General features: G+C 40.3%; 2 protein-coding genes across 2 annotated transcripts; one reads left to right on the top strand and one right to left on the bottom strand.

Annotated features, from left to right (window-relative positions):
• The first annotated feature begins 222 nt into the window (after positions 1 to 222).
• Positions 223 to 5,671, top strand: LOC113701748 (phototropic-responsive NPH3 family protein NPY5-like). The gene is made up of 5 exons (XM_027222512.2): positions 223 to 360; positions 883 to 1,624; positions 2,926 to 2,995; positions 3,426 to 4,601; positions 4,792 to 5,671. Exons 2-5 carry the CDS (start codon positions 1,563 to 1,565, stop codon positions 5,353 to 5,355), a joined length of 1,872 nt encoding a protein of 623 aa, XP_027078313.1. The 5' UTR covers positions 223 to 360; positions 883 to 1,562; the 3' UTR covers positions 5,356 to 5,671.
• A 4,392-nt stretch (positions 5,672 to 10,063) lies between these two features.
• On the bottom strand, positions 10,064 to 13,141 carry LOC113701611 (probable N-acetyltransferase HLS1). The gene is made up of 3 exons (XM_027222357.2): positions 12,497 to 13,141; positions 11,861 to 12,081; positions 10,064 to 11,352 (listed from the first exon to the last, which is right to left on the bottom strand). The coding sequence occupies exons 1-3, from the start codon at positions 12,686 to 12,688 to the stop codon at positions 10,488 to 10,490; spliced, it is 1,278 nt and encodes a 425-aa protein (XP_027078158.1). The 5' UTR covers positions 12,689 to 13,141; the 3' UTR covers positions 10,064 to 10,487.
• Positions 13,142 to 13,472: the final 331 nt, after the last annotated feature.

Raw genomic sequence — 13,472 nt, 5'->3', positions numbered from 1 at the left:
ACCCTAAAGAGATACTAGATGTGAGACTGTGCGGGTGGGAACAATCTGAGCTTGGCTTTTTGCGAAAACATGGTGTTGCTGTGGTGGCTGGCAAAGATTAGGGACAACTCATCTTTTTGATGGGTGGTTTTTTGTGTGTTTCTTCCCTGATCCTTTATGATAGTTATTAAGCTAAGCAACTCCATTGTGGTGGCTTCCTTCCTTTGTCCTCTCCTGTATTTTGGTATATTAGTCCACTCTTCAATCACTGCTCTTGTACTGTGTGTTTGGGATCTTTCGAGCCTTCAGAATTACTTTTTCCGTACGCAGCAGTTGCTGAATGATTGCATTGATGCGCATGGAAGCTTAACAGCTACAAAGGTGAGTTCTTGATTCCATTTAATCTTAAAAGCATTTATCTTTCTTTCTGCTATTCTGATCAGTCCATTTGTTTGATGGTCTGGGGATTGATTGTAATGTGCAATTTCATTGCAAAGATTAGATTTTTATGGCTTCGTGAACTGTTTTCTGCACTTGGGTTCTGTTTGGTTTCTTGCATATATTGGGCAATAGTGACCACACAAGGTGTTTTGGGGCAATACGCTTCTTTAACATCGGTTCTTACTTTGGATAAATTGCTGGTTTCCTTTTGGTCTGTTTTGGGAGTTTGGTTTCTGTGTCAGGTGATGTCACCACTCACTGGAGTGTCGATTTGATGCTTTGATTTGGTTAACTTTATCTTCATTCCCTACACCTTTGGAACATTTTTATTGGTTTTAGTGCGCTCTTGTTCATTTGTGTATGTATCCTTACATGATCTTCCAAAACTAGTCGATACTAGTTGTCTACAATTTGATGGTCCTCCCAAACTCATACCAAAAACATGTCTCTTTGCTGTGACAGGTCTTTTAACTTGGTCCATTGGTGTGAGCTGATCAACTAGTGGAGGAATGCGGATGCTGCTGGGGTCTGGTCTTTGAGAAGAGGTCCTGGAAATTATATAGTAGTAGTACGCTAGTGTTAGTAGTAAATTTGTGCTCCCAGAGGGAGATATAGATAAACAAATTAGGGATAGGCGGTGGTGTCAGTGGTTTGCAAGTGGGGTTTTCCCTGATTTTGAGAGTCACAGTAAATTTGGCATTTGATGAAGTGAGACTGTTGGCTGTGTCTCCTGGGCAAGGCTTTGGTGCCCGACCTCCTTGGGCTCTGCTTCCAAGCAAGGAAACAAATTTTTCTTTGGGCGTTCTTCTCTTTCAACTTTCAAGAGAGCAATTTGTTTAACAATATAAACACAACCCTTCTCTTCTACACTCTCAGTTGCCTTGCCTTGGATTGTAAAAAATAAGTGGCAACACTAAGACACCGATCCACCACCCCTTTACATTTCATTGAACCACTGAAATGTGGAAACATTCAAGGGTTGGATACTCGGTTTAGTGGTTGCCCTTTTCTTCTTTTGCAGTCTGTTTTCCCTGCTTCTTTGTGGGGTGCTTGAAGCGCAAACCCAGGGTTGCCTGTATTTGCTGGAGCAGCTGGAATTTGGACATTAAGTTTTCTCCGAGGAAAGTTCCATTGCTGTCAACATGAAGTTTATGAAACTTGGCTCCAAGCCTGATCAGTTTCAGACTGATGGAGATAATATTAGGTCAGTTTGTGTTTTTGTGTTTGATTTGTTCTGCCTCTCTAGTCACCACTCTGTTCCCCCTTCCCCAACCCCCCCCCCCACCCCCCACCCCAAAAAAAAAAATTTGTTTGATTCCCCTCCACCTGCTCTTCCTGCTCTTAGTTCTTTTATCTGAATCCATTTCTGTTTCTCTCTGTCATTTTGCCTCTTTAGACTTCTCTGCTGAACATTTTCCACTTCTATAACTGTTTGATTGGGTAAATTGTCTCAATACTTGAAAATTTAATTTAATTTTGAAGGAGAATGGCAGTAAAAAAAGGTTGAAGTTTTTCTTTTCTTCCGCACTCCATATCAAGTTAGTTTTCGGTGTGGGAACTTGATATGATAATACCAATTTGAGTTAATTGTTGTGTTCATATTTTATTAGCTTTCATAATCTTCCAGCATATTTGTTGGTTGCAAAGAGAGGCATCATCTATACTTTGTCGAGTTCTAATTAGGTTTTACCTCTCTTTGCGTCATAACACAATATCTGCTTAACATAAGTGCACTGCGGATAAAAGTCCAAATGTCACTGGAGGACAATGAAATTGTCTGGATAAATAGAGAGTTGAAGGTTTCTCTGCTTGTAACTTGTCGAATATTGTTTGCATTTTTTCACGTAACAAAAGGTGTATCGGTGCCATTTTTGACAATTGGCTGGTTGTAATGAAACAGTTTTATCTGGCAATGTTGCATGCTAGAATCTGCACTGAATGTGAGAGTTAGGCTAAGCCGCCAAAGTGTTGCTTAGCCACAATACCAAGAGACAGCTTTCTCTTTGTGAGGAGCAGCAGATCTTTGTCATTCTTTGTATTCTTTATTATAATTGGTGTTTGTCCTTAAGAGTCCTTTGCCGCTGAAGTGAGTTACAACCTTTCATACTGTCTTTATAATTTTTTGTAACATTTTCACTTAATTCCAAGAATAATAATAACAAATAAGTAAAATTTTTCTAAGATATAGCATTTGCTAGATTTGATTGATCTCAATACAAGCTTTTACCTAGAAGAACACCAATTTCTCATAATGGATATAGCTTGGAAGTATTATTCATTACGTTCTTTCTGCTCATACATGTCTTCACACAGTTCCTTGGATTGTAGGCATTGAGATACAATAGACTCGTTCATACATCAACTCTTCTGCAATTGAGTAGATATGTCGTATGCAGATCTAGTCTGATTGTTCTAGTACTCAGTTCTAGATTATTTTTCCTCAACGTGTTCTACATTAATGAAAACTTTGTCATGAATAACTTAACGGTACCACTATATCTTCAGGTATGTCGCAACCGAATTAGCAACTGACATGGTCATTACTGTCGGGGAAGTGAAATTTTATCTCCACAAGGTACATATTGTTATATATTCTTTTAACAACTCTATCACTGCAACTCTAGATTTGCTAAGATTTACGTTGAGCCTGTCTTGCAAGTACAGGTTAGGCCGAAATGGTATTTGGCAGCATTAATTCATCTTCATGCATACGTGTTCTAACTTTAGAAACAAGAAAATTCAGAATTTCCATTACTTTAACTAGCTTTAGTTCGTTGTGCGTTTGTCTTGGTTGCACGGCAGGGACAATTTCGAAATGACCTGGGAAATAAATGTTCTTCTCCATTAGTGAGTTGATTACCTCTCATATTTCAAGTGTTTGCACACATAGAAAGGAGTTTAACCCAGCAAACGACGTGCTGGATGATAAATTTTACTGCATATGGTCACAATTTTTTTGCAAAATATTCTTCTATGCAAGTACTAATGGTGATCCTATTCTGCAGTTTCCTCTTCTGTCAAAGAGCTCCCGGTTGCAGAAGCTGGCTGCTAATTCAAATGAGGAAAATAGTGATGATATTAACATAGATGATATACCTGGTGGACCTGCTGCCTTTGAGATCTGTGCAAAGTTCTGTTATGGCATGATAGTAACTCTTAATGCATATAACGTAGTTGCGGCTCGTTGTGCTGCACAATATCTAGAAATGCATGAAACAGTCGAGAAAGGAAACCTCATTTACAAGATTGATGTCTTTCTGACCTCTAGCATTTTCCGTAGCTGGAAAGACTCTATAATTGTTCTTCAAACTACAAAATCTCTTAACCCCTGGTCAGAGGACTTGAAGATTGTTAGCCACTGCCTGGACTCCATAGCTTCTAAAGCTTCCATTGACGCTTCAAAGGTGGAATGGTCATACACCTACAATCGTAAAAAACTTCCTTCTGAAAATGGAAATGATACGCACTGGAATGGTGTGAGAAAACAGCAGTTGGTTCCCAAAGACTGGTGGGTAGAGGACCTCTGTGAGCTTCAAATTGATATGTACAAGAAGGTCATAACAACAATCAGATCCAAGGGAAGGGTATCTGCAGATGTAATTGGAGAAGCACTGAGAGCGTACATCTTAAGAAGGCTGCCAGGTTTCAGCAAGGGTCTGATACAAGAAGCCGATCTTGTCAAGTGTCATTATTTGGTCGATACCATCACATGGTTGGTGCCTAGAGAGAAAAACAGTGTCTCATGTAGTTTCTTGCTGAGATTGTTACAAGCATCTATTATATTGGAATGTGGAGAGAATGGAAGGATGGAGCTGATGAAGAAGATTGGCCAGCAGCTTGAAGAGGCAACAGTGGCTGATCTTCTGATTCAAGCTCCATCTGGTGAAACCACACCATACAATGTTGAGTTAGTACGTGATCTAGTTGAACAGTTTCTCATCCAAGAGCCAGATGGTCATAATGATTGTCCTGCAGATAATGAATTTAGGGAGATATCTCATGGAGAGGTATCAGATGCATCTAGGGTCAAGGTGGCAAAGTTGGTTGATGGCTACCTTGCTGAAGCTGCGAGAGATTGCAGTCTGCCATTGTCAAAATTTGTTGAGCTTGCACAAATGGTGTCTGGCTTCCCAAGACCAACCCATGATGGAATATACCGTGCTATTGATGTGTATCTCAAGGTTTGTTTCTGCAATCACATTCCCTTGTCTCTCTTTTTCGCCTGCTTCAAATTGAAAGTCAGCATCAGGAGTTTGGACTGCAATTTTTGATGTATATGGAAACAATCTAATGCTTGCGATTTCTAATGGTGATTACACTGTGACGCCATTTGGGTGGATTTTTCTTAACCGCTTACTTCTTTGCTTACAGGAGCACCCGGAGATCACCAAGAGTGAGAGAAAGAGAATTTGCAGACTGATGGACTGTAGAAAGCTGTCAGTTGATGCCAGTGCGCATGCAGTGCAAAATGAGCGACTACCGCTGAGAGTAGTTGTGCAGGTCCTATTCTTTGAGCAGGTCAGATCCACAACTTCGTCTGCTGGTGACAGCACTCCTGAGCTAGCAGGGTCCATCAAGGCTTTGCTACCTGGTGGATCGCATGCAAGCTCTAGATCGGCAACTACCAACACAGAAGATGACTGGGATGCTGTGCCAACGGCCGAGGATCTCAAGGCTTTGAAAGGGGGACTAGCTAATATAAGGCTGAAGGAGGAGACAGAACACGGGAATGACAGCAATCTTGCAAAAATCAACTCTGAAAAAGTCGCAATGACCAAAGTAAAGGGTTTAATCATGTCAAAAAAGATTTTCTCTAAACTGTGGTCAAACAAAGAGAGACACAGCGAGAATAGCAGCTCGGATACGTCAGAAAGCCCTGCTTCATCGACTGCCGAGGAAACAAAGTCAACCCCTTCGAGAAGTAGGAGGCATTAATTTATTCATCTTGGTGGTCCATCAACCTGTAAAATGTAAATCGTATCATCAGTTTACCTAGAATGTTAGGAGCAATTACATTATGTAACCTGACTTGAAAGCAGCGGAGAAGGGAAGACGAATTCTGCTAGGCTTGGAAAGATGCTTTGCAGAAAGAGAGCTTGGGACTTTTTCAAGTGTCAGGCCTTTCTGTACCAGTGGCGGTGAGATTTTGTTACCTCAGAAATGTCATTTCTTTCTCAGTTTCCTGGAGACGCCGCATCGTTGTGCGTTGCCGGTGCCATAATGACATGATCTCTGCTTAGGATTTTTTTGACCCTGGTCTCCTGCATCTTGGAGGTGTCTTCTACTTCTACTTAAAAAAAAATTCCGCCATAAATTATGCTCGTGAAAATTACAAAATATTTATGGGCTAGATTTATACAAGATTCACTATTCCTACAAGAAACAAAATGTATTATTATAGCGGCCGACGGGTGTTGTGATTTAATAGGATTCAGTCAAAGTTAGATTGACTGGACTACAAACACAAATGCTAGTCATGACTTATGAGCGTCGCCCATTATATATATTTGGGCTTTAGTTCAGAGTTGTTGTCAGGGCTCGCCAAGTCAGCAAAGCCCAAGAAGGACGGTATCCACTTTTGATTGTCCGACAAAGATTTTTTGTTTTATCCCTCTACTCTCAATTCGCTTCGTCGTCCAACGGCAGGCAATTGTGGTTTTCCTAAAAAAAAAAAGAAGAAATGATATTAGATTCGATTGATAACTGCAAACTTTACAAGTGCGAGCAAAGGCTTGGCTGATTTATACAAAAAAGTGCACCCTGATAGTCCCGAGGATTTAACCATTCCTCATCTGATTTATACAAAAAAGTGCACCCTGATAGTCCCGAGGATTTAACCATTCCTCATCGTGAAATATGCCCAAGCATAAGACCCACTCTTGCTGCTTATATGACTATTATCTTACGGAATAAAAGAGAACAAGCAGCTCAAATTGTGTGGATCTTGCACCGGTGTTAACAATCTAATAATAATATCTCTAGCTTTTTGAGTTGTTGTTATGTGATTCAGGAGCTGCTTGTCAGGTATTTGGACAACAATCTTCCTCCAATGCTGCGCAGCCACCTTGCTCACCGTGAGCTTAGCAGCTACACCTTCATCTGTAGTTGAGATCCCAGTACTTCGTTCCTACATTGCTGAGGTTAATGGCAATCGTTGTAATGGTCTTCATTTTCTGCAGAGGTTACAGTTCTACTTAATGGAAAATGGTTTGATCCCAACTTTCTTGTTAAGACTTCAAATGAATTGACAAGATCAAAACTAGTGACAGAATTTGGACGACCAAAAGTGCTGTTTCATTGAGTGTACGAGAAGGTTTTCTATTTACTTCCGAAAAATGATTCTCATCCTGATGACCCCAAAAGCCAAAAAAGTCGGATTTCATGGAAGATCCCATATCAAATGTGTGAAGTATGTAATTCTCATTTCCCAAACTAATAGTAATCCATTGACTGCTAATTATCATCTGGGGGAAAAAACATGTCCCTAAGTGGAAGTTTACACTGTAATATCATATAGTTCACGGGGTGAACAATCAACTTTTCTGCCTTGAGAGAAAAAAAAAATGGTTCCTGAAAGATCTTCCCAGCAAGAGCTGCTATTAATTCGAATTAAAGCCTGTTTTTCAGGTGACCATGACGACGTGTTGGATGAGATTCCCAAACAGCACAAAGCCAATCCAAATCCCACTAGTACTGAAACTTGCACATCCACATGATTCAAAAGACGAACAAATGGTGGTCAAATGTGGGTAACTCCAAATTCCAATCTTCATATTCCTCCGATCTTTGATTCGAATTATGAAAAGCAGAGGCGAGGCGACCACTCCAAGTGGGCTTACTTCAACTATGGTTTGTTCTATCCACGTAGATTTTTATCGAACTCTCACATCACGCAACCTCAATCAACGTGACATCAAACAAAGAACGAGAGATTTGGGCCTCATCCATTTGAGGTTATAGCTTCCAAGCACCATATGCCAAGCGTCTAGTGCCCACCAGAGAGGAATTTAGGTCCCTCTTTCAATGCGAGTTCGGAGTTAAAAACTTCCTGTTTATATTTTTCAATATAGGATGATTCTCAAGCAAGTGTAACAGTGTACTCTTCTAAATTTAGAGATAGTTTATAGTTACTTCTAGACTTTCAATGATCTAATTGGATCTATCTCGTTCCATTCCTCTAATATAGGAGTGGTCGTAAATAGTTATCAGTGAAAAAAAAAAACCCAGTATATGAGTTCCAGCTTCCAAACACTTGAAAGACAAAGTACATTTGACAAACAAGTCGCGAATCTATAATCTTATCTTTTCTTTTAGGTATGCATATCACTCAAAGACTGAAAACAATTGGTTGAGCACAATTAATTATTTCTTATTGTTACCCGATGTTCTAAATCGCTGAGCGTAATTTGAGGCCTCATAAAAGCTTTGTTGAAGTTTTTTAAAAAAAAGAAAAGAAAAAAAGGAGAGAACCAGAAAGTAAATACGTCCGTCTCTAATGGCTCGAGAAGCCACCAAACTAATGATTAGGCCCAATCAGTCTTAGGATCCATGGACAAAGTAGTAAATTAAGCATATTAAAAGCAAACTTCTGATCAAGTTTGATTCTTAATTTCCCTGCGAGTACCTAAACCACATCACTTTGAGGTCGTTCCAGTCAACGAAAGAAAAAGGGCTTTAGTCTTAGTCTCGAGTCATATTCTTAACTTTTCAGACAAGATTACTGGCGTCGTCTTCTAAAATATCTTCTTCTTCTTCTTTTTCTTTTATTTTTTATTTTGTTGGAGCTCTGACTCTAGTTTATGCGGGGGGTTGATTGCGAACAATTAGGCTTGGTTAGGCACGCACTACTCGACTTCTTCTTTGTCATGACTTACGTAACGATGTAATTTTTTTTCCCTGCTCAATCGGACCACCACGATAAAGTAGTAAAAAGCTTTACAAGATAAGAATCAATTCGAGATAATTTATAATTCTTCTCGTCAATAATGCACTTGATTGCTCAAATGAAAGATAAAAATTTGGGCTGTACATTATTGTTTGTCTTTCTCAAATCTGAATCAAGCATGTGCGATTAGGACCGAAAAGAAATCGAGTAGTGCCTTTGCTTGAGCTTTCCGAGTTCAATGCATCGAAGTTGCAAGGAAACATACCCTTCTATCCATTGGTCTGGACCAATGAACAATAAAAGTTATTCCATGAAGATGCATCGTTTTGTTTCTTTTTCCTTTCTTGACCCGGCCTTTCTCCTATAGGATATATATAATAGAGCGAATCACCATGAGTTTATAACCAAGAAACAGATGGAGATACAAGAGGGTCTTGATCTGATGGCTAAGGTTGAGACTCCAAAAATTAGAGATCTTAAGTTCTGGTCCTTTCGCTCTCTCCCCCAACTAGTAAAGCATATTTACATGTGAAATTATTAATGTTAACTACGCTCTCTTCTGAATCAAATGGTTGATTTGAATTTAACTTTTGTTTCAACTAAAACCTCGTGGACTTCACTTTGCCTTTTAAAAGCCAGGTAATGGGGAAGTAGGTAGGATAGGGATTTTCATCCGCGGACAAAGCTGTAAGAAAGGAAAATCTTCCATCTATGACTTTGACCTAGACCGTTACATCAACATTCAGTTCCTAGTTTTATGAACAAAAAAAAAGAATCCTTAATGACCTGCCCCGTCGACCATTGTGGATCATGTTTCATATGACCATCTTAAGCCCCCCGTGAAGCCTAGTAAAGTACGAGCCAACCAAATCCAAAAGTTGCGAAAAAGAGAGAGATGAAAGCAGATGTTCCCATGACGAATTTCTCGGTGTTTCTTTAACTTGTGTTGGCCGCCCAAAGAAACACTTTCGATCCACATTGACATTTATTGTAGTATACATTATTTGCTGGTTTCATAATGCATATCCGTTTTTTGACCAAAAAAAAATTTTTTTTGGGGGTTTCCTTTCTTTACTCTGCTCTTTTTTTTTTTCAGTTCTTCCAAGCATTGTATCATAAGCTTCTGCAAAAGACAGAACTCGAGTGCGTAAATAAATAAATAAATAAAAGATTGTGATTGCTGCATGCATGCATGTTTTATTAGGACGACATTTTATTTTAGAGCAAGGAAGCATTTTCAGCTGGTCATCTGCGTTATCCTGGCGTAACAACAAACCTGCGGCTACCTGTGTTTGGAAAGGAGGAAAAGCCATATACAATTTTGAGTTCCCCAAAAGAAACCTTCTAGGTATATACACAAGTTGACATTTGACCACAAAAAAAAAAAAAAAGAAACCTTCTAGGAGAGTAGATACAATCCCTCTTCAAAATTGTGTCGATTTCTGTGGCATTTCGTCCATCTCCATTCATAATTTCATGGGGTCCCTGCACGTTGCATTTTGCATCATTAAGTGTACCATTTTTTTAGCTTTTTATCATCTGTCTCCTTCGCATTGTTTTTGTCACTCGAAGAAATGCGGCTAAGTGATTTAAAAAAAAAAAAAAAAAGGGTCAGCGAACTAAAGATTTGCGCACTCACGTCTCTAAAACTTCCAAATTTTCACGTGGCTTGTGATGTGTTACTGGTAAATTTTGCAACTGTCGTACGGTTGTTGGATATATTTCTTTTTTAACCAAAAAGAAAAAAAGTCACGAGAATAATTAGAAAGGGAGAGGATGCTTGAAAACAAAACTAGGCTCCGTTTGGCCGGAAGAGGATCTAAAAAGCCACATCCATTTACAAAAAGGAAAAAGGCTTTGGATTGGGGGATGTTCGCTTCACAACCCACCCAAAATAAACAGAGACCGAATTTTGATCACCCAGATCTTCTAATCTATTTTTTCTCTTCACCAGCTTTTCCCCGGGCCCCCCCCCCCCAACAACCCCCTTCTTCTTTTTCTCTCCTCTGCAAAACCTACCAGCACCATTAGAAACTCCTCCTCCTCTTCCTCCTCCTCTAGCGGCCAAAAGTTTCAAGTTAACCCCAAAATAAAATTTTAAAAAAAAATGAAAATGAAAAAAGAAACTACGTAAGAAGGAGTTAGATTCTTTGTTTTGTCCTGGTGAGGACATGCCTAGACGTTAGAACTCTCTGGGATCAACGAATATGGACAAACCAGGAGGACATTTGGTCCAGTCGCCCACTGACCCGTCACTGTAGTCTTCCCCTAAACGTTTTATGCACCATAGATCCTCGGCGCAAGATAGACTCTTCCAGTGAGGGATTCCTAACTTGAGCGGTTCTCGACTGGCCACCTCCGTCGCCACCACCCCGCAACCGCACTCTTTAGCCAGGTTATGCGCGAACCCACACAGTGCCTTCGTGAATTTCACCGAAAGTGGGCCCTCCCCGCCTAGCCCATACAAGAAGTGAAGCCCAAATGGGCGGAAAACTTCGGGCACCGAAGGTATTCGCAGCCAAGGAAAAGCCCTGTCCACCAACCGGGTTGTCCTGGCCAGACCCGTTCTCAGGGCCGACGCTCCACGGACCTCCAGCTTGAACACGTCGCTACAGTTCCACACGCTGAGCACGGCCCACGACTCGGGCGGGCTCGCTATGAACTCATCCATACCCGGCCATGACTCAGCCGAGTAGGCGCCCCTTGGGACCGCTAGATATGTGCCCAGATTGAGCCTGTTGTTGAGAATGGAGTCAATGTCGCGAGGGAAGAACTCGGTGGTGGAGAATCGGCTGCGGTAGAGGGTTTCGGCGTCGGAGGGAGTGAGCTTGACAACGGTAACTCGTCGAGTGAGTCGAACGCGGTGTTCAAACACAGGTTGGACCAGGATCGCCGGGGTACGGAACTTGGAGTAGCCGCATTTGTGGGTGAAGAGCTGAATGGAGGCCTTGTTGTCACTCTCAGTAGCCATGTACGAATATTCAGCACCATTTTCACGGAACCACTCCTCCATTTTACACACCAGCTTCATCCCAATTCCCATTCTCCTGCAAACCGTCAACAAATTGCTATTTATTTTATTGTCGTGTTACGTAACTTCACGTTTGAACAAATATATTACTATTACATGCATCATCAGGCCGAAATTAATACTTAAAAAGTAATCATCCAACTACAATAATGATGATTAAATATCCACACCCAAAAAAAAACCCCACCTTCCTCTCCCCCCCCCCTCCCCCCCCCAAACTCACAAAAACCCCTCACCTTTTTTCTGTGGTTTGGTTTGGTTTTTTTTTTTTTTTGTTGGGAGGAAATGGTGGGGGTATTTGCAAATTTCCCATTTTTGGCAAAATTGTGATCATTGATGATGTGTCTTTCGTAACTGTTTTATTACTTTGGTGGCTCCCAAAAAAATAAAAGAAAAAAGAACTATAATAGATAATACTACACTGGATTTTAAATTAAGAAGAAGGAAAAGGAAAAGGGCAAAAAAAAAAAAGAACAGATGGTGAAAATGAAATTAGAAGAAGGCAAAGGGAATGAGAAGGATACCGATGGGAAGGAGAGACACGAAGGCCTAAGACGTAGGCAAGTTTGGTGTAGATGGGAAGGAAGGGATTTGTAGGACGACGATCCTTGTTGTTGTTGCCGTTTGAAATTCTGGAGAATTTCTTTCCGCACGTAACGGTTTTGATGCAGCCCCTTATCATTCCCACTATTTCTCTCCTCACTTGACTTTCTTCTTTACTGGCCACCACCACTAGCTCAGCCACCTGAAACATCGTTATCCATTTTAACCTTCGAGCCCAAAAATAAAAATAAAAATAAAAGCGGAGAGACAACGTAAGGCACATAGCAGCTGTAGCATAACGATACACGGGTAACCCACAATCAGTTTAGAAAACGGTTATCAATAGGATGATGACAACAACAACAACAAAAAAAAAAGTTGATAGAATAAATTGCAATGCACTATGTAAACCTTTTTTCTTCTCTCCAGGAAAGCTGATCAAAGACATTATTATTATTATTGATTGAATAAATTACTTCTGAAAGCAAATTGATATTGACGAAATTTCAAGAGTAGGGAGTACACTAGTACGCACTACACAAATATAGATAGGACTTAGGAGAACATGGAAGATGTACGAGGAGGCAGTAGCCTTGATTACAGCAAGGATATCGTACCAGCATGAGATAGGCAGGTGAGTTACGGACCCTGCAAATAGGGTCACCCATAAGATCAGTGAAGAGGGACATCTCTCCACTTGGGCCAACTTCACACCTCCCCTCTAATTCCACCACCGCACTAGAATCCCTTTTTGCATCGAACTCCCTCACCACCACCACTGCCACCACTTCTTCCATGTCCACTACCATTTCTCTCAATCCTATTTCAACCTTTAAATGATCGCTGAACAAAGCCCTGCGTTTATGTACACTTGTCCCGATAATAATACGACGTGTGTCCGAAGAAAGGGAAGAAGAAGGCAAATAGGATTATATATCTTTATATATATGTATATATATTTGCAGGGAGAAACAAGAACGAAAATCAGTAACCAAATAAAGGACGAGGTTTTTTCTTCTTCTTCTTCTTCTCTTCTTCTCTTCTTCTAAGAGGCTAGCAGTTGACTAGTTGTAGTAGTAGTAGTGAGGAGGGAATAGTACTAGTAGCAAGCATAAGAAGAAACTGATGATTTCCATTTAAGAGGCTCGAAAGTAGTGGCCTTTATATGGCCGAAATGGTGGCCTTTTTATACCTGATTTTGGGGGCCTCTTTTGCCTCTTCCCACTACCTCTCTCTTAGGGAGGGGAGATCCCCCCACTGCCTCCTTTTTTCTTTTTTTTTTTCCAATTCCCCCCGCCCCCTCTTATGGCCGTCCCTCTCAAATAGGAGCCTACGGTCTTAGGAGTACTAATCCTTCCCTGTACTCGTAAATTATGTAATCTTGTTTTTCTTTTTTATTCATTTTTAATTATTGTTCACTTTTCAATTAAAAAATATAGTTAATTTTTAATTTTTCTACCCCTAAATATTTAATATAGTCAACTTTTTCAAAATGTACTAACATATCAAAAGACAAACTTTTTTAACTTGTGATTGAAAATTTGAAATGAGAATTGATTCTTAATTTAACTTGCCAACAATAATTACTTTGAT

The sequence above is a fragment of the Coffea arabica genome, chromosome 7e (genome assembly GCF_036785885.1).
Source record: "Coffea arabica cultivar ET-39 chromosome 7e, Coffea Arabica ET-39 HiFi, whole genome shotgun sequence".
In the NCBI taxonomy this organism is placed as follows: Eukaryota; Viridiplantae; Streptophyta; class Magnoliopsida; order Gentianales; family Rubiaceae; genus Coffea; species Coffea arabica.
The sequence above is the reverse complement of the archived record's forward strand: the minus strand, read 5'-3'. Positions and strand labels throughout refer to the sequence as shown.